At 42.7% G+C, this 22,778-nt stretch overlaps 1 protein-coding gene across 2 annotated transcripts; it reads right to left on the reverse strand.

Annotated features, from left to right (window-relative positions):
- Positions 1-1,301: 1,301 nt before the first annotated feature.
- Positions 1,302-20,927, reverse strand: MCM3 (minichromosome maintenance complex component 3). 2 transcript variants are annotated; one of them, XM_033103343.1, is made up of 17 exons: positions 20,681-20,927; positions 19,490-19,602; positions 18,868-19,076; positions 18,251-18,381; positions 15,726-15,964; positions 14,716-14,824; positions 13,784-13,937; positions 13,073-13,204; positions 12,075-12,283; positions 9,971-10,145; positions 9,452-9,578; positions 8,472-8,622; positions 5,350-5,490; positions 4,266-4,369; positions 3,727-3,812; positions 3,203-3,272; positions 1,302-2,029 (listed from the first exon to the last, which is right to left on the reverse strand). In XM_033103343.1, exons 1-17 carry the CDS (start codon positions 20,756-20,758, stop codon positions 1,831-1,833), a joined length of 2,427 nt encoding a protein of 808 aa, XP_032959234.1. In that variant the 5' UTR covers positions 20,759-20,927; the 3' UTR covers positions 1,302-1,830. The 2 variants fall into 2 exon arrangements, with proteins under 2 accessions (XP_032959234.1, XP_032959235.1); XM_033103344.1 differs by lacking the exon at positions 19,490-19,602 and having other exon boundaries at positions 20,681-20,733.
- Between the last annotated feature and the right edge of the window lie 1,851 nt (positions 20,928-22,778).

The raw sequence follows: 22,778 nt of genomic DNA on the forward strand, positions 1-22,778 counted from the left end.
TGGTTGCTGCAAACTGTCTTCTGCCTTCTATTCTTTTGTTGGCTCGCAGAGCTGAACTGTCAGCAAGGTAAACTTGGTATTACAGGTGCTACCAAAATGCTGGGTGCACCTAGTTCCTCTCCCACTCTGTGCCTCAATTTCCACAGGAATGAAGGACAGAGAGCAACAGTCCTATTGACAAAACGTCTTTCTGAACAGATTGTTTGAGGAGAGCCCTGAAAGCCCTCGTTTTAGTTCGTACCAGTACTCCATCAGTAGCTTCCACCTCCCTCGCGACACTCTCATAGCTCAATTACCATAGCTCTTATTCTGTGTCATTTGGTATCTAATTATATTTTCTATTTACAGAACTCTGACACGTTAGACATACATATCCCCAGCCTGTCGGCCTCGAGCATGAGGTCTTGCTTTTGCACCCAGCACAGCGTCACACTCCTTGCCGGTACTCAACTCACGTTAGACTCTTCCCTCTGGTACTGCTGCCCTCCACCTTGGAACTACGCTCTCCACATCACTTCCAAAAGGACTTGGATTTCACATCTGTGAAATCACAGATGTGAAACTGAACTCCCCAACAAGTTTGTCTTCCCTTAAGAAATGAAAAACTTACACCATGAGAAAGCAAAAAAAACTCTTCTGCTTCATGACTTCACGGTGAGGGGCTGCTCCCAGCAAAAATGAAGTACCTCACCCGTCTTACAGCTGAGAACCAGCACCTCTTCTCTTCAGAGCGGCTTCTAATCCCTGTGACCCAGGTCCCCATAAAGTCACACAGTTTTTGTTTTTTCTTTTTATTCAAGTAACCTTAAATGTTCTTTGGAAGCTATTCAAACCATACAATAGAACACGAGAAGTGCTGCCATTCTGTGCAAACAGACTAACACATCCCAAGGGCTAGACACCCAGGTATAAGTGGCTTCACATGAATCCTGTAAGGGGATCTCTTTATGGGCAAAAGTCACACGATTTTGAGGTGTCTGATATATCAGGTATAGTTTCTCTATGAAAGAGGTTTGAGTCAGGCTTGGAAAAGGCAGACAGAGGGTCAGTTTTTCTGGACTTACATTCACTGGCCTCCTGTGATTAGCTATTTCAAATTGGCAGGGTTTGGTGTGTACAATTTTAACAGATAAATGCTGGTGTCACTGAGGAAAAGTGCCTGAAGACAAGACCTAACTCCTAGAGAGCGCACAGCAGCATGCTGCCACCTTGTGGTGGCTTGCTACAAACGCGGGAACAGCAAATCTTGCGAACAGAGCTTTCAAGAAAAAAACAAAATAAAATGTGTTGTGAAGGCCATGTATGTGCACAGTATAAAAATGGGTAAGTTTATTTAATGTCTTGGATACTGAGATCAAAAGCACATATTAGTCTTAACCGGTGCTATTACAAAGAATGTTTTCTTGGGCTCTGGTTCTATCCACAGCATGAAACCACCCAGAGCCTGTTCTAGACCAAAGTGCAAGTGAAAAATAAAAGCCAACAGGCACAGAAAGTATGAAAACAACCCAGCTGTGCCCCCAAAATACTCAGGAAATCATACGCTATTTATAGCAAAGAATGGTTTGGTTTGTTTAGGGGTGGGAGTATGATCGTCTTTTGCAATGAGGAGGCAATAGCCGCAGTCCTTCCCCACCTTCCTCTTGCTTTACCTCATGGCAGCTTTCACTCCCAAAGCGTCCACCGAACCCTCATTCAGCTTCACTCCGTGTCCCTCAACTGCAGTTCAATTAAACACTGTTATTCAGGGAATAAAGGCCAAGACCGACACGGGGGGTGGGGGCCCTGGGGAAGCTTCCTTTGCAGAGCCCCAAGTTCAGAGACGCGGCCTCAGATGAGGAACACGATGCCCTCGGACACCATGACCTGGTTGTCATCCTGCATCTTGCTCAGCGCTGCCTGGATCTCCTCTGGAGAGAAGGGCTGTTCCTCGTCCCGGTTGACAGATTCTGTGAGGCGAGTCATGCCCACCGACTGTGCATGAGCTTCCCGGAACACCGCCAGGAGAGCCACTTTGAACGCCTTCAACCTGCCCAAGACAGGAAAAACGGGTAGGAGAGGCGTGAACAAGCGCAAATGCTTTCAGGCAAGATCTACGCTGGGAAAACCCAAGGTGTCATAATACTGTATAACCAGCCCCTATATACACACACACACAGCTGCCTCGGATGGCTGCGCCGGGCCTCAGTCTCCTCCTTTAAAGTTAAACCACTGTATCATAGAGCTTCCTAATACATTGAGAAATAACAGCATTTTAAAAACAAGAGGGCTTTCAAAGCGTATCCACTTTGACATTCCCATATACTGTTGGTAAAAACGTAAACTAGGATTGCACCTTTGGGAGGCAATTTAGCAACATGTACTAAAATTTTAAAGTGCATACCCTTTGATTCAGGGAGTCTGCTTTTAGAAATTAACCTTACAGCTACACTTGCACAAGTGTATAGTGATCGATATGAGAATGTTTTACTGTAAACAGATTTATGGAACCTAAATGTCCATCATTAGAAAACACAAGTAAAACTTTATACAGCCATACTATGGAAACCCCGCAGTCATTAAAAACAGATCTTTATGAGCTGATTTGGAAAGTGTTTTCAGATATAGGTCATTCAATGACTGCTTCTGGGAAGTAAAACTATAATTGATTTTAATGTTTTTTACTAAATACTTTTCAATGTTTCAAATTTATTCAGTAAACATATTGTGCCGGGTGTGTGTATGTTTAGGTATTAACATAAAAAAGCAAACCTTAGCCATGGAGTTTCTTTGGGGCCGAGTAAATATAAAATTTATAGCTAAAACCGTTTCTGAAACTCTAGTGGTAAAAATTCATCTCAAAACAAATGACAATTGAGTGAGAAAAATATGTTATCTCCCACTGAGAAAAACCAAAGGTTACAGGAAGACAAACTCTATCCTGGCTCTAAGACTTTTCCTAACCTCGCGAGGACATCAGATTGAAAATTTCCACAGAAAGTTATTTATAAAGCAAGTGGTAAAGCGTAAGAACTAGAATTCTGTCTACAAACTGTCTTTTAACTTTTTTTAAGTGTGAAATTATAATCAAAATGTAAAATGTTTTAAAAATCCTTGGGCCGCTAGTTTTGCCCTCTATTGATATAAGCAGCTTGTTTTGTACCCTCTCGCTCAGAAGAAATCCTTGTTATCAGCGATATGTGGAATTAACTTCCCTACTCACCTGGCTTCACTCAACTCCACCTTCTGGGATTCCTTGGTCTCCTGCGAGTCCGCTGTCTTTGGAGTGTGCACTAGAGGATAAATGGTTGCAGGCAGTGGGGAGACACGGTGAAGCCGTTTGCCTGAACAGCAGAGCAATGATGTTCTCTCCCGCCCACCCCCCCACTGATCCTGCTGAACCCCATTTCCTAGGGTTCTACTGGGGCCAGGCAGGGCAATTAAGAGAAATCTCCAATGAATGAAGGATGTAAGAATGGAGTCAGGCAGGAGACCCTCCACATACGCTATCTGAGATGCTTACACTAGACTTGGCAAAGAGCACAATTCATCGAGGAGGGAAGCAAACACCTGAGCAAAGCTTCTTTTCCAAAGTTATACTGTGGGTTTCCTAAGGCTCTCGAGACAAACTTCTTGAACACAGGGCACCAAACAGAGCCAAATGGGAGCCCACCAAAACATGCAGTGCAGTTTAAGAGTCAGGAGTCAAAGGAACACCTGCCTTATCAGTAGGGGCCACGCTCTTACCTTGAGGCATTTCCCCCTCTGTGTCACTGAAGTCATAGGGATCATATGAGTCCCCATCCTTGGCTCCTGAGCGACGAGTCTTCCTCCTAAAATACCCACGGTTGTTAAAAGAAAAGCTTTGGCGAGCCCCACCCTGTGCCTCTGACCATGGAAAACACTAACGAGGACCATCTACAATCAAAGTGAAACACTAGGCCCAGGCCTGTATAAACTGACTTTTCCTGCTTCACAATGCTTTTTCCCTTACAAATTCAACCACAGGCCTGACAGGAACAAATAATCTTGAGGGGGAAAAATACGAAATGTAATATTCAAAAACCTCTGCATGGGTTAGTGCTCCTGCTGTTCATCATTTTCTTTAGCAGGAAAGAGGTCAAAAGCATCATGCTAAAGACAAGAGAGGGCTCGCTCATTCTGTCCTTTGTCCCATTACCTTCCTTCTCAAACCCTGCAGGTCTAGTGAAGAACCTGATCCACCCTCCACCCCTGCCCCAGTCCTAACTGGAGTCTTTGTCTCTCAAAGGGGCAAACCACCTTACCTCTTCCTCTTCTGTTCTTGGTCCTCCTGGCTTTTCTCCTCTTCATCTTCTGTCTCTGTTTCATCCTCATGTTGCTTCTTACGTTTCTTCTCCTTTTCCAGAACCTAGGATCAAGCCACGTATGTGTGGGCGGGAGAGGTCCCTGATGCTGGGGAACTGAATAAAGAACTCTGAAGTCCCTTCTGCACCATCAGCAGAAATAATGCCAACAGGTCTAATGACTCACCTAACCTCTCTTGTCCCCAAGTCCCAGGACCAGGGGACAGGTTGCTATTATCTTTAAAAATGCTGGATGGTGTGTGTGCTCACTGCCTTTTACACAATAAGTACTCAGTCAGCATTTACTGAACAAAGGAATAAATTTAAAAAAAAAAAGAAAAAGTCCAGCCCATAGTGGTTAAGTGGGAAACAATTCATTTCTTTATAAATCAAATGCTTAATTTAATTAAGAGTACCTTCACCCTAGCAAAGAGAAACAGCCTAAAATGTTCATCAGACCCACAACCAAACCCCAAAGGGCTGGTAGATAGGGGTTGGGAGCAATGAGAAAAAGGGAGTCAAGGTTTCAAGGCTTGGTCCCTAAAATGACAGAGATGCAATGTCACAAGCAGAGATGGAGAAACTGGATGAGATGCAAGTTTGAGAGTTCTACTTTTGACCTGAGTTTTTGAGGTACCAATAGGACACCTGAAGAGACTGCCAAGCGGAAAGGATAGAGGGACGAGGAAAATTATCAATGGCGATCCTTTGGGAACACCTACCTTTTTAAGAGGCAAAGGAAGCAGGGATAGACAGAGAAGCAAGGAAGGTACAACACCTCAATTAAACCAGAATCTCTGGGACCTCTCGGGGCTCTGGCATGGGGATTTTAAAGCTCTCCAGCTAGTTCTCACATGCAGCCGGTACCGAGAACCAGCGGTGCTGCAGGTCCCAGAGAAAGGAGAGAGGCTGGCTGAACACTGGCAGACAGACGCCGCTTTGTGCTGGCAACCCCAACGCAGGTGGCAGACGTGGGGGCCTGTGAGGCCCAAGCACCAACGATGTACTCAGAAGAACCTTTCACCACAAGCATCTGAACCCTCACCTTCTTGAAGTAAGCGTACTGGACCAACTCCACAGCCTCCTCTGCATCCTGCAGGTCCACAGTCTTGCTCATGCGGGCCTTGGCATGGGCCGTGGACAATCGAATCAGAGTTTCCAACGTCCGGGCAGTAACTGGAGATGTCTAGGGAAGAAAACAAGAGAGGACTGCTGACCCAGAATTATACATTTTCCTTAGGCACGCCCATCACTCCCACTGCACAGAAAATAATGGCACAACCAGAAAAGCTCTAAGAAGTCCAAGCAAAGGACAGAGCTCTGTAGTCCCTATAACGACCATATAAAATTCTGAAAGATGAAAATTATCAGGAAGATGTGTGTGAGAGTGTGGAGGGAAGGAGGAGGTGAACAGGGAAGAAAATCAGGCATCTTACAGCTGGAAAGACAAAAGCCTAGACAAAGTACAAAAGTGAAGGCCCACAATGCACCGCGAACTTTGCTTTTGTGTTCCTTGTGTCTTTAACACTCTTCATTACCTGGAGAAGTTTTATAGATGAGAAAAATGGGACTTGAAGGCTTCAAGTAATTTGCCCAAGGTCACACACCAAGGGAGGGGTGGGACAGAGGTCATCAGACGACAAATTTTTAAAAGTTGGGTAAACTCGCTTCAGTCCGAAAGAGCAGAACTCTGACGCGTTACCAACTGGTTCTCACAGGGGTGGATGTACGCCAAACGGGGCTGCCTTTATCTTTTTAGAATGCTACTGTCTGAATGGCACCCCTGGCCCGAGGAATCAGTCTGTGTTTCGGACTACGCATGTGTACTTTCAAGTTCCAGGTGACGCTGACGTGTCCTCCTACGTAAGCATCCCTGATATTACCCTACCTTCTCATTACTTTACGAATAAGGAAACTGTGACCTGAGAGGTGAACGGACTTGTGCAAGGTCCAAAAGTTAGCTGAAGGGATCAGAACAAAGGGTTAGTTCTCTCTCTCACAGCTTCCCATCTCCCACTGTAGGATGGTCACTTCTACTTTCTACTTTCAAGTTTTCAAAATTCTCATTTATACCCAATCTGACATTCAAAGACAAATACATTCACATTTAAATAAGTTTACCAAATCTTTTAATGATTTCGTACCAGGAGTCTGGAGGTTCAACACTCCATTTTAAGCTCCAATGGGTGTATTATGTTCAATGAGAAGGCCTTTTAGACATTATGTGAACGTGTTCACATTAATGGGAGAAACAGTTAAAAAAGAAAGGGGGCTATTTCATTTGAAGACAATTCACACAAAATCGCCAGAAAACAAAACTGAGACTCAAGGACAGAAGTCATGGGGAAGCAGGTTTAAGCTCAGTAAGTGGAAGAGTATGCTAACATTTCAAAGAAGTGATGTACTAGGCATGCTGTGACTGGAGGTGTCAAGGAAGTGCTAGCAGGAGTTCCAGAAGATCTGAATTCCTGTCCTCAGTGTGAGCACATGATGACCTGGGATCATGTCTACATCTACACCGCATTTGGGCGGTTGGTTGGCTCAGTTGGTTAGAGCGCAGTGCTCATAACACCCAGGTCGCCGGTTCGATTCCCACATGGGCCAGTGAGCTGTGCCCTCCACAACTAGATGGAAAACAACAACTCCACAACTAGATTGAAAAAAAAAAAAAAGACTTGACTTGGAGCTGATGGGTCCTGGAAAAAAACATTGTTCCCCAATATTCCCCAATAAAAAAATAAATTAAAAATAAATTAAAAAATAAAAAAAATAAATCTACATCGCATGATGCGAGTTTTAGACTTGGGTCTTTCTTTGTGAAATCCTACATGACCTAAACTGCCCCAAAAGATTCAGATAAATTCATAGGTTGGTATATTAGGTTTCTAGAAGTAGCTCTGGAAAACCATCACAATTGCCAACTCCTACTCATTTGTCAAAGTCCAGTTCTAATATCAGACTCTCTGGGAATCTTTTCCTGACGTTCATATCTTCTGGAAAGTCTAAAGGAAAAATTAATAGCTTCTTCATCTGTACTCCAACAGCCTTTCACATTCAGTCCTTTTTAGGTATTACACTGTGGCAAATGTATACACATTTTAAGAAAGGAAGTATATAAACTAAACACAAAAAAACAAGACAAACAAATGAGAAACAAAAAGTCATAGACACAGACAATGGTTTAGTGCAGGGGTGTGCAAACTTTTTTCAACATTTTTCACCAAGGGCCATATGAGGTAAAATACACAAACAGCCGGCCACTCACTCGAGGTGAAGTACGTATTGCCTCACCTGGTTTATTTAAGTAAACTAAATACATTTTTGGAATTTGCTGCGGGCCAATTAACAATGGATCATGGGCCACAGTTGGCCCGTGGGCCGCAGTTTGGACACCCCTGGTTTAGTGGTTACCAGAGGGTAAGGGGGGAGGTGGGTGGTAGATGAGGGTTAAGGGGACCAAATATATAGTGATGGAAGGAGAACTGACTCTGGGTAGTGAACACACAAAAGGATTTATAGATGATGCATTACAGAATTGTACATGTGAAATCTATGTAACTTTACTAACAATTGTCACCCCAATAAACTTTAATTGAAAAAAAAAGAAAGGAAAAAAACTGTATTAAAATTGTAATACAATGAATGACGTTAGTATTCATTTGATTAATGCCATCTTTTGCGCGAACGTCATACTACATACACATTGCTACCATAATTCAATTCAACTTCGAAAATACAGGTAAAATCTCTTAAACTGTGTTCATTTTTTGGCACCCCCCAGTATGAATATATAATCTTTCTACCTACCTTTCTGCCTCCCCACCCCAAATCTGAATTCTTTGAGGGAAGCTCTTAGTTTAACACTGCATGTGAGAATAGACTAATTCAGTTCCCAGCAGTCACTCTTATGTTTGCTGAATGGATCACAAACTTCTGGAGGCCAATCTGAACTAGTCAGATACATGTTATCTATGGAGTTTCGCATTTCATTTTCCTTTGTAAAAGGAAATGATTAAAATTGTGTCAGAAAGCCCTTCAGACCAGAAAGGAAAAGCGAAGGAATCATCACTAAGTTAAAATGCTTTCAGAGCTCCCAGATGGTAGGGACTGCTTCCCCAGCCGTATACTTAAGGGACCTCCAGGGCCATCTTCCCCTTGGGGACTCACCCTTGCGGTGTCCGAGCTCATGCTGTCTTGGCTGCGCAGGCGTGAGTACTCTTCTGCAATGTAGGTGGCTGACTCCTGTGTTAGGACGGGCTTGATGATTTTGGCCACGTGGATGTACTTCTTCATGAACGCTGCACTCACCATCTTCTCCCTGGACCCAAACACAGTGCATTCCACTTCCCTGCCACAGCCCAGCACCTGCCTGGGACAGTGGCTTTGCCTCTCCTCAGAGAAGTCAAGGTCAAGTGGCAAAGCAAATACAGTCTAGAATCCATTATCATAAATCTCATTTATAGGGAACACGTAGAAGGCCCCTTCACATATTTTTTGAAATTCTATAGGGACCACTCAGGTATTATTTTGAGACAGAAAGTTTAGTTTTTTTTTGCCATATTTTGTTAAAAGTGGGAAAACTGGCTCAGAGACGCTTAAGTAGACTCAAATTCAGTTTTCTGACTCCAAATTCTGTTCTTCAACCAACAGGTTTGAAGAAGATGTTATGCTTCCTACTGCACCAAGGTCGAAGACAGAGGTATAAGATCTCACATTTCGTGCTTTGAGCACCTGATCACAGATTCCCTTTATCCAAATCCACTTGCAAAGCCTCCAGTGCTTGCTATCTACTGACCCTTCACCATGAACTCAACATAAATGACTACATGACTTGCGCAGTCCTTCATGAGGATGAAATCACACCCACCATTGGTTAGGCATGTCATAAAGCCACCCAATTTTAGGAAAAGATCAGAACCTAAGCATAATCACCCACAAACGTTTACAAGGCAACTGGTCAGGAAGAAGGTATCTGAGGATCCAGAAAAGAGAACAGGCCCACATAGTTATGACTCCAAGCACGATCTCGGCCTGCACAGCATATACACATACACATGCTCTGGTATGCTACAACAGTAGATTTAAACATGCTCTACTATGACACAAATCTCAGGTTCCCTCGAGGGACGAGGATAAGAAATGCTCACTTTTTCTTCCTGTTCCCATGAAGAAGATTGTCGTGCTTCTCATAAATCTGGGTGTCCTGATGGTCTTCCTGGCTAAAGTTGGGATCATCTGTGGCCAGGATATCTACAGCACTACCCAAAGGCATGGCTAAAAAAAAAAAACAAAACCCAAGTTGAGAGAAAGGAGGGTAAAAAAGAGCTTAACCCAAGGAAAATTGCTTCTTCTATAGCACAGCAAGGGAAGAGAGACAAGACTCATAAAGCATGGACCCAGAAGGAAACAGACAGGGGACGCCCACCAGTAAGGAGGGTAGCACCACCTGGCCCACAGAAGATGCTCAAAGCTGTTCCCAGACCCAGAAACGGACAAAAGACACACCTTAGGATAACCTCCACTGAGCAAGAAGCAGGCGCCAGACAGGCAAGGGCACCTTCAATTTCAACCCAGAAACTGCAACACCCACGGCCCTCTGGGTGGGGCCTGAGATAAGGGCATCCGTTCCGGTTCCTTTCCCTTCCTTACTCTTCAAATGGCCTCACCATCACCATCCTGCTCCCCTGGTGTCCTGTAACGGTGCATCCTGAGGACATGGTCTGAGATCTCCCGGTCCTGCTCAGGGTCCATCTGATCCAACATGATGAAGAGCAAGTCGAATCGGGACAGCAGTGAGTCCTGCAGCCCAATGTTCTCCATGGGGGTCTTGTACTGGTCATACTGGGGACACACGAAGAAAAGGAAAATCAATAGGAAGAAAGGACAGGAGGCTGGACGGATTCTGGGAGTGAGAATAGAAGACTAGACCTTAAAGAGAAAACCAATCAGAAGAAGTGAAATAAAGTATTTTAAAGCTATTAAAATACTTAATTCATCTCTTCTACCTGCAACCCTTCTCTAAATGAAGCTCAGGTGACTTGAGGGAACTCAAAGCCCCACCTCTTTCCTTCCAAGAAAAACCGCCTCACCAAGCTTAGAAGCCTCCAAGAGGCTGAGCCTGGGTCTAAAAACCAGCCTCCTCCTTCCCAAGCCTCATTCTGCTCCTCTCATTCCCACGGCAGGACCAGCCCTGAAAGATGACTCCCTCTCCCTTCCTTACCTGTTATAAAGACAGGATAGGCTAGCTAATCCAGAAGCACTTGGAAACTTTGGAGTCCCTTACTCAGAAGGTAATGAGTAGAATCTCAACAGAAATGGTCAATAATATACAAATTATGATGTCTTAAGGATCATGGGAGTTTTTGCCTGGGACTCAAGAACTGTTATCTTTCAATTAGGGGCCTAATGGGCTAATGCCATCCCACCCACATGTACTTCACAGCCAGAGGGCCTGGCAACCTTCTGGGTAAGATTAATAATGATCCTGACCGTGGTCACATTTCAGGACTTGCCATTTTCTCCCTCCATTTCCCAGTGTAATTCTTCAGAATGATGTAAACACACATTAGCATTAATCTGAAAACCTATGGTTCTCAACCCAGGCTATGTGCTAGAAGCAACCTATGGAGCCTTTCGAAACCAGTTACCCAGAGCCCCAACCCAGAGATTTGGATTCAGAACCCCTGGGCTGGGGATCAGGCACCTGTATGTTTTTTAAAAACCCACCAAAACAAGTATTCCCACATACTGTGGAATCATAAATTGCCAGAGCATAGCATGAGCGTTGGGTTCAAATCCTGCCTCTTGTTATTTTCCAGTTTATGACTGTTGAGCAAGTTACTTAAAACTGTTATGCCTCCATTCTATCATCTGTAAATGAGGAAAATAACTACCTACCTTACAGGGTTTTTGTGAGGATGAAAGGAATTGGTAAGTATAAAGCATTTATAAGAATGAGTTAGTAGTATTATTATGGAATAATCTTCAAAGAGGACAACTTGGCAATCTCTACCAAAATAAAAATGCATGTTAACTCTTAATCCAATAATTACATTGCTAAGAATTCACCATACAAGTATATTCCCAAACGCACGACAAAACATACATAAATAGATGTTCATTGCAGCTTCATTCATAATAGCAGAGAGGAAAAAAGGGAAAATACCAATTGCCCATCAAATGGAAACTAGTTAAACAAATTATTATAAATCCATACTAGGCAGCTGTTTTTTTAAAAAAGGCAAAACTCAGCAAAATCCCAAACGGGATAAATATAAAAGATTACATCTAACCACGTCATACTAAACACCAAAGATAGATGGCATGCTGGTACATGCTTAAGTTTCCTGAAAACACTCAAGAGCTATTAGTGGCTCTCTTGGGAAAGAAACAGGGAAAGAATGGCTTTTCATTTCCATACTCTATCTCTCCATTCTGTTTATAAATCCTCCTGCCTCGTGTATGTAGTACTGTCATTTTAATGTCAAGATAGGTTACCTGGGATGTGAGACTGCAGGTCATTTTTTTCTTCTTTGTATTTTTAAAAAGTTATTTTAAATAAATACCTTTTCCAGGGGATTCTGATGTGTATGAAGGGGTGAGGAACCATAGCCCTAAACCAAGGGCAGTTAACAAGATGATGAGCTTACTTGGTTTGGTCTTTGGCCTTTTGTTCCCCTGGTCACCTAGAATAAACTTCTCAGCCCAGGGACTCAGCAAAACTAAATGAAGGTGAGGACAGTGATTATGTAAGTGCCTGATTCCACTGACCCTGCCGTACACGGGGTTGGCTGCTGCCAAAACACTGCAGCGGGCATTCAGTCGAGCGTGGATGCCAGCCTTGGCGATGGTGACCCGACCCTGCTCCATCACTTCGTGGATGGCCGTACGGTCCATGTCAGACATCTTGTCAAATTCATCGATGCAAACCACACCTCGGTCAGCCAGGACCATGGCCCCCGCTTCCAGACGGCGTTCCCCTGGGAAGTGGGGAGGTAAAGGACATGTACAGTCCAGATCGTAGGGGTCAAGGGGGAGAGATTTCCCAGGCACCTCTCACAATCGCACATGAGAATATAGTAAAGCCCGCTCCTAGAGACTTAGAGGAACCCCTGGTGGGTTACCCTCTCAAGCTCCAACCTGAACAGCTTCTCTTTGTCCCACTTTGACCCTAAGCAGCTAACCTCCAACCAACTTCCTTTACAGATTTTTCTCTCTTCATCCTCATCCTCAAATGATTTCCCAACTAGAGCTCTGTTCTTTTCACACTAGTCTTCAAACCCCTTCCTCTAATTTAGGAAATAGTACAATCTTCATTTTTATTTCCCTTCTAATTTGCTAAGCTTTCTCCTTTAAAAGGCTTCCAAATAGCCTTCTTGGAGACATTCTTGTCAATAAAGGGCCACTTAAAGACTTAAATACCCTGTTTCCCCGAAAATAAGACCTAACCGGACCATCAGCTCTAATGCATCTTTTGGAGCAAAAATTAATATAAGACCCGGTCTTATATTATGCAAGTAAAATTAAGACCGGGTCTTATACTAATTTTTGCTCCAAAAGACGCATTAAAACTGATGGTCCAGTTAGGTCTTATTTTCGGGGAAACACGTCAAATCACCCCCTATTGCCACATACTCAGTCTTCTACTAGCCCAAACTAACCTCTCAAACTGTATCTTCCCAACACAAGCCACACCTAGCGTAAGCTCAACAAATAATACTCGATCTCACTGTTGGACCTTTGCCAATGACCCTCACACCCTCCCTTACCTGTTTCCTGGTCTGTAGTGACAGCGGCCGTCAGACCCACTCCAGAGGAGCCCCGGCCAGTGGTGGGGATAGCCCGGGGTGCAGTGCAAAGCACGTACCGCAAAAGTTGAGACTTGGCAACCGATGGGTCCCCTGTAATTGGATGGGGGCAGTGGTGACTCTCTAGGAAACTCCCCCCGCCTCCCATCAGCAAATTCTGCTTTTCTAGCACAGCTCCTGACATAACAGAAATATACAGTACTAATACCGTGTTTCCCCAAAAATAAGACCTAGCCAGACTATCAGTTCTAATGCGTCTTTTGGAGCAAAAATTAATATAAGACCTGGTTTTATATAATACAATATAAGATATAATACAATATAAGACTGGTCTTAATTATAGTAAAATAAGATCCAGTCTTATATTAATTTTTGCTCCAAAAGATGCATTAGAGCTGACAGTCTGGCTAGGTCTTATTTTGGGGGAATCACGGTAGGTGGTTAACATTATTTCCTTCACATTGCCTTTACCGTTTGTGGAAGAATATATTTTAGATACTTAAAGCAGGAAACTCAGAAATGATAATAATAAAGATTCATTTTAGTCTTTTCCCTTTGATAGGACTGAAACACAGCCACGTACAGAATACACCATCTTACAGGTAATATATTCCCAGAAACACACTCCACAAGGGAAGACCAAGAGTCTGAAGCAAATCCCTAACACCATACCTATTAGAAGAATATTGATGTCCCCACGGATGTGGCTGCCATTTTCTAGGACTCGCTCCACCCCTCCCAAGAGCAAGCAGAGGATTGCCTTCTTGACATAGTCATGCCCGTGGATACTTGGGGCCAACGACTTGGCCAGCTGGTCAAAGATATCCTATAGGAGGAGTAACCAGTGAAGTAAAAAGCCTAATGAGAATCAGTGGGATATGTCTGAACTCCACTTTATATTTTAGCCTACAGAAAATGTTTAAAGAAATACGCAAGTCCAGATACTGTTTCTAATCGTAAAACAAATCATATTGATCAGACCATTACCAACAGATACAGAAGAAGCCAAGATTCCAAAACTTGCTTAGAGATTTAATCGTTAAGAAAAAAAACGATCCCTGATCGAAACTTAAATGTTTATTTTTATACTCTCCATTGATGTTAGTCAATAAATTATCTTAATTTTTAAGCCAGAAAAAGTATTTCCAGGTTCAAAATATTTTAGGTTTAATAAGAATGTATACTGTGCTTTAGCAGTAACTTTTATCACACATGCATATATTTTGTCCATTCAAAATGTGGGCATTGTCTTCAAAAAGAAAAAGAAATTGGAGGACTAAAACAAAAATAATGTAAAATTTTAAATTTAAGTAACAATGTATCACTAATGTCTTCAGTAAAGAAGATATTACTATTCTCATATTTGTATGAGGTTTACTTAGCAGCCCAGCAGGTCTCATTCAGCCCAGCACAACAGAAACATTCAAGAACAAACAGCAAAAACACCCTTTTACTTGCTGACTGGGTCAAAATTAGAAGCTAGCACCAAATACTTCAGAGGAAAATCCTTGAACCCCGCTCCTGCTCCAGTACAAAGACAACCATGTTCAATACAACCCGTACAAATCCATGCCCACCCTCAAATCCCTAAAGGATGCCCAGACCTTGGAACGCGTTTTACTGAACTTCTTGATCTTGGCTATATCCTCAGCAGAGAATGACGGCTGACTGTCCTTGCTCATTTGCTTCACATTACAGGCAATCAGGACGGTCCTGAGACAGAGGAGAATTAAGAGAAAGCCTGTTATACTGTTCTGCCATAAGAAAAGATGAAATAGTGCTATTTGTGACAACATGGATGGATCTTGAGATTATTATGCTAAGTGAAATAAATCAGACAGAAAAAGCTGAGAACCATATCGTTTCAATGATGTGTGGTATATAAAACTGAAAACAACAAAGGAACAAGACAAACAAGTGAAGAAATAAAAACTCATAAGACACAGACAATAGTTTAGTGGTTACCAGAGGGTAAAGGGAGAGGGGGTAGATGAAGGTAAAAGGGATCAAATATGTGGTGATGGAAGGAGAACTGTCTCTAGGTGATGAGTACACAATGTGATATGTAGATGATGTAATACAGAATTGTACACCTGAAAGCTATGTAACTTTATTAACAATTGTCACCCCAATAAACTTTAATTAAAAAAAAAAAAGATCCTGATATTTTCAATTTCTAACCTCAGAGTCTTTCAGGCTAATAATCTAGAACAACAAATTGAAAAAAAGAAAAAAAAAGCTGTTTGGAATTCAACGACTGATTCTCTCTTCATCCATGATCTAAATATGCTGATGGTGCATCATCTCAGGAGTTTATCTCTTGCGGACCCACAGAGCTTCAGACAGAAGTGTGTATGGGAAAAAGGTGGGAATATGTGAGAAACTCCCAGGTAAGCCATGAGGCTATAATCATATCAGCAGTAACTCCCACTTTTCATGTAAGACAGTGTTACCCATTCTATCTCATAGGAAAAAGGTACCCCCATCTCCCAAGCAGGTAGAGTGCTCCATCTGTCTGTTACAACTCTCCAGAATATGCCAAACAGCAAAAAGAATACTATCAGACATGGAAGCTGCCAGCAGCATTCCAAACACTTCATGACTGACCCTTTACCTGAAGGTGCCTGAGGTGTAGCCTCCCTTCTTCCCAGGAAGGCAACGGTAGGTCCCCACCACCTGGACTCGGTCACCAGGCTTCACTTTGTCCACCAAGTCATCATCCAGAATGACATCCACAGAGCGGGGAAGCTGGCCGGCGGGGGCCTTCTCCGGCATCTCCTGGATGGTGATGGTCTGGTGGTCCTTGTACACGGAGAGGCCATATTCTGTCTCAAGGGGATTGTTTTCCTCATCCTAGAAAAAGCACACAGAAAAGCCGAGTTTTCTCAGCCCTGTCTTAGAAATACCACACTCCTGTGTTGTAGGAAACAGATATCATTTGGAGATGACTTCATGAGATTTCAGAGTCCAGGAACAAAAGCCAAATATTTTCTCTAGCTCTTCCAACCTTATCTGTTCTAATAACCAACCACCTAAATGGAAGAGGCAATCTTTAGTCTGAAGGGACCATGGCTGTATTAACATCTAAATTAAGATTCTTACCTCCCTTACTAAAGCTGAATATATGCTTATTGCGACGCAGTATTTTCACTCCTAGTAATACCCAACAGAAACATTCACCCAAAGTCATGTACTACTAAGTTCACAGCAGCGCTATACCTAACAGCCAAAATCTACACAATATCCAAATGCCAGCAACACAGTGGTTAAATAAATGTAGTATAGTCACACAATTGAATTCTAGACAGCAGTGAAAATGTATGGAACACACCTATACACAACAACATGGATGAATTTCACAAACAGAAGCCAACGCAAGAGTACTTATTAGATAAAATATAAAAATAGGCAAAAGTAACCTATGCTGTTATACGTCAGGGTACTCAAACAGGGCAGCGTGGGCTCTCAAGAGGGACTTCTGATTGTTAGTAAGGCTCAATTTCCTGTTTTGGATGCTGATCTCACAGGTATACTCAGCTTCTGAAATTTCATCAAGCTGTACACTTCTGTGAGCCTTCCTGTATGTACGTTAAAACTTCAATAAAAACACTTTTAAAGTTTCACTTCCTTGGTATTTAATTTTCAAAAAAAAACACCACAATTACTATTACTTATTGAGTGCTTACTATGTACAAAACACTGTGCTATTACCATGGAACTGTTTCATGTAACCCTCACAACTCAGCAAAGCAGGTATTCTCCACGTTTTACAACAGATTAAAAAAATGAGGCTGGGATTGGTTAAACAAGTTCCCTCAGACATCACACCGTAAGTGGCAGAGCCGGGACTTGAGGCAGGTGAAACTCCAAAACCCAGGCTTGGAAGCACCACACTAGACACTTCCAGGAGACAAGGTCCAGTAAATTTCACGGCTCAAGGAAAGAAGCCTGGCCACAGTAATCGGTAGAACAGTACTTCTTGAGTACTTCCTGGAGAAGAAATTCTAGCACGTAGGATTCCAGAGAGCCTAGGAGTCTAAGATGACAGGAAATGCAACTGGCCTCACAGTAAAGACACAGGTCCTTCTCCTTAGGGTCATCACTAACGGAGACCATAAGCAAGTCACTTAACCTCTGAACCTCAACATGCCATCTGGAGGTACACGAAATAATTCCAAAGTAAGTTTCTGTTATAATTCTCAGATATTCCTCTTTGTTTTTTGTTGTTTACGATTCCTCCACAAGTTGGTAAAATTGAAGAACTGGGTCTTATTTATAACTGTGTCCTCCAGGATGCCTAACAATTCTTTGGATATAGTAGCTCTCAATTAAAATTTTTGATATGGGGACAGGTAGTCTTTCATAGAATGAGTTCAGACATCAAGTAATCAATATTAATCATCTTCTTTTATCTCATTAAAGTCTCGCATCATCCTCAATTCAAACTGCACACTAAGAATAAAGCCATTTCCTATGTCAACCTTCTCTTAAACCTTCAGTAAAATACCTGCAAAAAGCACATAGTAACATTATACGTGTTTTTCCATATTACTTTAAGTAATTATAAAATTATATGATTATAACTTTGCTAAAAGATTGACGTAGATTAGATGACTGTTTTCCTTCAACCCTTCCATAATTTTCTAAATTTTCTAAAGTGAATATTTATTATTTCTTTTAAAAACGTGAGCTTTCCATATTAAGCTCTGGCTAACAATCAAACTTTCCTTTAGGTTAATGCTTACTTGTCACCCTACCTACTTTTAAAAGACTTCAAATATTATCCAATTACTTGCATTTTTTTAATCTTTTTGTTTTTTAAAACATAGCAAACTTTTTTTTTTGTTAACTCTTATTTATTTTAAGTATATTATTCCAGGACCCATCAGCTCCAAGTCAAGTAGTTGTTTCAATCTAGTTGTGGAGGGTAGCAGCTCACAGTGGCCCATGTGGGGATCAAACAGGCAACCTTGTTGTGAGAAGCACCCCGCTCTAACCAACTGAGTTAAGCGGCTGCCCCCATTTATCATGTTATTACCTGTTTTAACCCAGAAAATACATTATTTGATCCAACTACGCATTAAAACAGGTATCTTTGACTACAACCTCCAAGAGGCCCAATCAATTCACTCCCCTCACCTTGGTGGGATAGACAGAGCTGGAGGGAAAGGCCACCAGGGTGGTGAGATCAGAATAACGTCGCTCTATGGTCTTCTTGGTAGCAGGACAGTAGTGGACACTGCGTACAACTTTGGGACGAACTAGAGAGCCTAGGAATAGAAAACATGCATATACAGTCATCCAACTAGACAGTGATAGAAGTGGGATCTAACGCAGGCAAGCCCATGATGACTCCAAATACTATTCCTCCAACTAGTTTCAGCTATTTCAATAATACTTGTCATTTATTTAGTTTTATATTTATATCACCATACCCGTGTAAAACTTTACATACAACTGATACCAACTAAGAAATAGACGTTCAAGGTTAGAATGAAGAGACTGCCAATACCCAAGACTCGTCCCCTCTCAGCAGAATTCATTGTTCTGCTAGCACAGGTGGGCACCCAAGGTCCCCCTCATTATTGCGCACACTCGGAGCTCCTCCAAGTTTCCCCCCATAATTTCAATGCTCCATCTTTCGGAAGCCACACACTCGCGACCCAGCTCTACTCCACCTCTCTTGCTTTCTTTTCCCAGCCCCTCTAAGAGTATCCCACCTCCGCTGCCTTAGACCCTTACGTTAACCCACTTACACTTCGTGACAATGCCCTCCACACAGACTACACAGCTAAGGAAGCAGGAAGTAAGAGTCCGGGGAGAGACATGCTTGGAGCCAAAGCTGCCCTCCAATCCTATGTAGAACTCCTCATACTGCTTCGCATAGGTAGCATCAATGGAGGCCACAAAATCCTTTAAAGCCCGTTGGAAGGCCACCAGCTCCTCAAATGCATTGCTCAGGAGGCTGCATAGGGGCAAGAGAAAGAATGATTAGGCTGGGGGCAGCACTCAAAAAAACTGACCCTCGAATCAGAAGTGGACATTCTTAGATGATCAAGAACAAGGAGTGAAAATCTAACTACTTTCTTCTGCCACCCTACAAGACTCAGGAAAATAACCAGAACTGAAGGCCAACCTCAACTCATCAAAGACGTAGAAATGATACTCAGCTAAACATGGAAGGAAGGAGAAGCTCTTGAGAGAAAAAGGCCAACCACCCACTTTGGGAAGATGAAAACATAGTAGCTGGTGAGGCAATGAGGGCTTCAAGATCAGAAACATTTCATCCAGGGCCGGTTCCAATGCAGAAAAGAGAGAGAGGAGCAATTCTCACTCAGAGCCAGCCAGGATATCCCCTTGGAATCCCTTGCCACTCACCGATTAGCCCTCTTCTCATTTTTCCTGCGCAGGTCATTCACGTTAACAATCAACCGGTACTGGTTGTCATTGATCAGCTCCCGAACTTTGTTCTGATAAATTCCCCGGTCTTCCTGCAAAATAGCCACCACATATAACAGCCACAAAATCAAAAATAAGATGTTGTTAAACAGAGGCAGCTCTCACATGAAGTCACTCTCTGCGGCAGGGCTGAACCCCAATTTCTCCCATAGTTTCACTCAGCAGCCTCAGATTCCATCTACACTGAAAAAGGACAGTGTAGGGATTATGTCTCCCTCAAGGTCCGTGCTATTATTCCCATTATCAATAGCTTTTCTGTCTGCAGTCATTTCTCAACCTTTAATGGGGAATTAAAATGAGCTCATAGGAAGTCTAAAAGGACAACAAATACTAACCTGGTTAATATGTAAATCAAACGGGCTTTTAATATTCATATTAAGATAACTTTTCATTTAAAAATTGTATACAGAATGAAAATATTTAATTTCCCGATATCTGTATAATACAGGAAGAGTTCTCATATCCAGACCTAATGGAGTTGGGAGCCTTAGATATTTCTTTACAGATACAGCATCAGCAACCCTTCAAGATGCATTACCAACATCCTAAGACCTTTACCTGCATCACAAACATTTTTTGTCTGCATCTCTCTTGGTACTGAAAAAGAATGCTCCCAAATTAGGAAGTCTTTTCCTCCCAACAGGAAGTCAGTCTCTAATCCAGTATCTGGGAACCCTACAATGCCGCGGATCACTACGGTCGAATAGCAGTACTTCCCCCCACCCTACCCCCCAAATTATGAGAATCGAGAGTGATTTCGAAGAGGTCAAAGTGGGCTTTGCCACTTTGTTTGCACTTGAAGGAAACCTGTAGCCTTTCGCGCGACTCCGCCATCACTTGTATTTAGAAGAAAGTTATAAGATCGCTAAGGCTCACCTACAGGAAACCAACTACGGACTGACTCCACCGCGAGCAAATGCACAAGACCGAGATGGAAGGTTCTTGCGCCCGCCACCTCTGCCGCGGCAGTCTGCAGGCCTGGCGGGCCTCTACCTCTCCCGGCCGGGTCGCTGCTCGGCGTGGGGCGGCGTCACGCATGGCTTCCCTCGGCCTGTCCGCGTCCCTAGGAGCTCCACGATCGAGAACCTAGCGACCGAGCGCCTCCCTCACCTCGTCATCCAAGAAGTCCAAGTAATCTCTCTGCGCCTCCCGCAGTTCCACATCGTCCAGTACCACGGTCCCTGCCATGCTGGCCGACGCCAAACTACCTCCCCGGAGCCCCGCGGCGGGTCTTCGATAGCCCCGCCCCGGCGCGAAAACAGCGGAACTTTTCCCGCCACCAAAGTTACCTCAATGAAGGGGCGGGGTCTCTGGGAGGATACACACATTCTCATTGGCTGATGCGAATAGATAGTATCCAATCGAAAGCTTCTTCTTCTTCTTCTTCTTCTCATTTACCAAGAAGCGCCGCGCGGCGGCGGGAAAGTACCATCCGGGGCGCTCTGTTCTCTCGCGGCTCCGCCCTCACTGATGAGGAAGCTGACCAATGCCGTCGAAAGGAGGCTCGTAGAGCCTGGTGATTGGGCACCCGAAGAGCCGGCGAGATCTGGAAGCGATCAATTCTGGGAATCGTAGTCTTCCCCCTTTTTCCGGATGTTTTGAGGATTTTTTTCAATCTGCGGTTCCCTCACCCTCTGAAGGGTGAACCCACTGAGCCAGGAGGTTGGATTCAAAGACTAAACGTTAGAGAATGGGGGTTTGTAACAGAAGGAAATGAAAACATAAAAGCAAATGGTTTTTAAAATGTGTTCAAATACGGTGTGCTCGATATGGTTCTTAAGCAGCTGCCCTCAAGCGGCATCCAGGGAAATACAGTGAATTTTGAGAATCTGTGGGATGGAAAATAGAGTAACAGTTTATTGAAAGATAAACACAAAGAGAAAAAAAAGTGTGCCAAGCCAACTCTTAAGAACCAATCAGTAAGATACAGCGAATCTGAAATTACAATTAAAAGATAAATTGCATTTCCAAGTTTTGTTTGTTTTTAGTTTTTTGCGGTTTCTTTACTTTTTTAGTCTTATATTTTGAGGTGTAATTTATATAAAGTAAAATACACAAAACAAGTGTACATACAGCTCAATGAATTTTTATCATGTATACACCCATGTAACCATCCAATGCACAATAAAGAATAATCTCATTGCCCCAGCGTGTGTTTTTTGTTTTTTTTATTTTTTTATTTTTTTTAATTAAAGTTTTTGTGGTGATAATTGTTAGTAAAGTTACATAGATTTCAGGTGTACAATTCTGTAATACATCATATATATATATCACATTGTATGTTCACCACCCAGAGTCAGTTCTCCTTCCATCACCATATATTTGATCCCTTTTACCCTCTTCTACCATCCCTTCCCCACCACCCTCTGGTAACCACTAAACTATTGTCTGTGTCTATGAGTTTTTGATTCTACATTTGTTTGTCTTGTTCTTTTGTTTTCAGTTTTATCTACCACATATCAGTGAAATCATATGGTTCTCAACTTTTTCTGTCTGACTTGTTTCACTCAGCACAATAATCTCAAAATCCATCCATGTTGTCAAAAATGGCACTATTTCATCTTTTCTTATGGCAGAATACTGGTATTCCATTGTGTATGTATATCACAACTTCTTTATCCATTCATCTATCAAAGGACATTTTGGTTGTTTCTATGTCTTGGCCACCGTAAATAAACTTACAATGAACATTGGAGCACATACGTCTTTATGGATAAATGTTTTCAGATTTTTTGGGTAGCTACCCAGGAGACAGATTGCTGGGTCATATGGTAATTCTATTCTTAATTTTTTGAGGAACCTCCACACTGCCTTCCATAGCGGCTGCACTAGTCTGCATTCCCACCAACACTGTATGAGGGTTCCTTTTTTCTCCACAGCCTCTCCAACACTTGTTACTATTTGTCTTGTTGATGATGGCCATTCTAACTGGGTGAGGCGATATCTCATTGTGGTTTTTATTTGCATTTCTCTGATGATTAGTGATGTTGAGCATTTTTTCATATGTCTATTGGCCATTTGTATGTCCTCTTTGGAGAAATGTCTCTTCAGGTCTTCTGCCCATTTTTTAATTGGATTGTTTGTTTTTTTGTTGTTGAGTTTTATGAGTTCCTTACATATGTTGGATATTTGTCCCTTATCGGAGGCGTTATTTGCAAAAGTCTTCCATTCAGTTGGTTGCCTCTTTATTTTGTCAATGGTTTCTTTT

The sequence above is a fragment of the Rhinolophus ferrumequinum genome, chromosome 3 (genome assembly GCF_004115265.2).
Source record: "Rhinolophus ferrumequinum isolate MPI-CBG mRhiFer1 chromosome 3, mRhiFer1_v1.p, whole genome shotgun sequence".
NCBI classification, from domain to species: Eukaryota; Metazoa; Chordata; class Mammalia; order Chiroptera; family Rhinolophidae; genus Rhinolophus; species Rhinolophus ferrumequinum.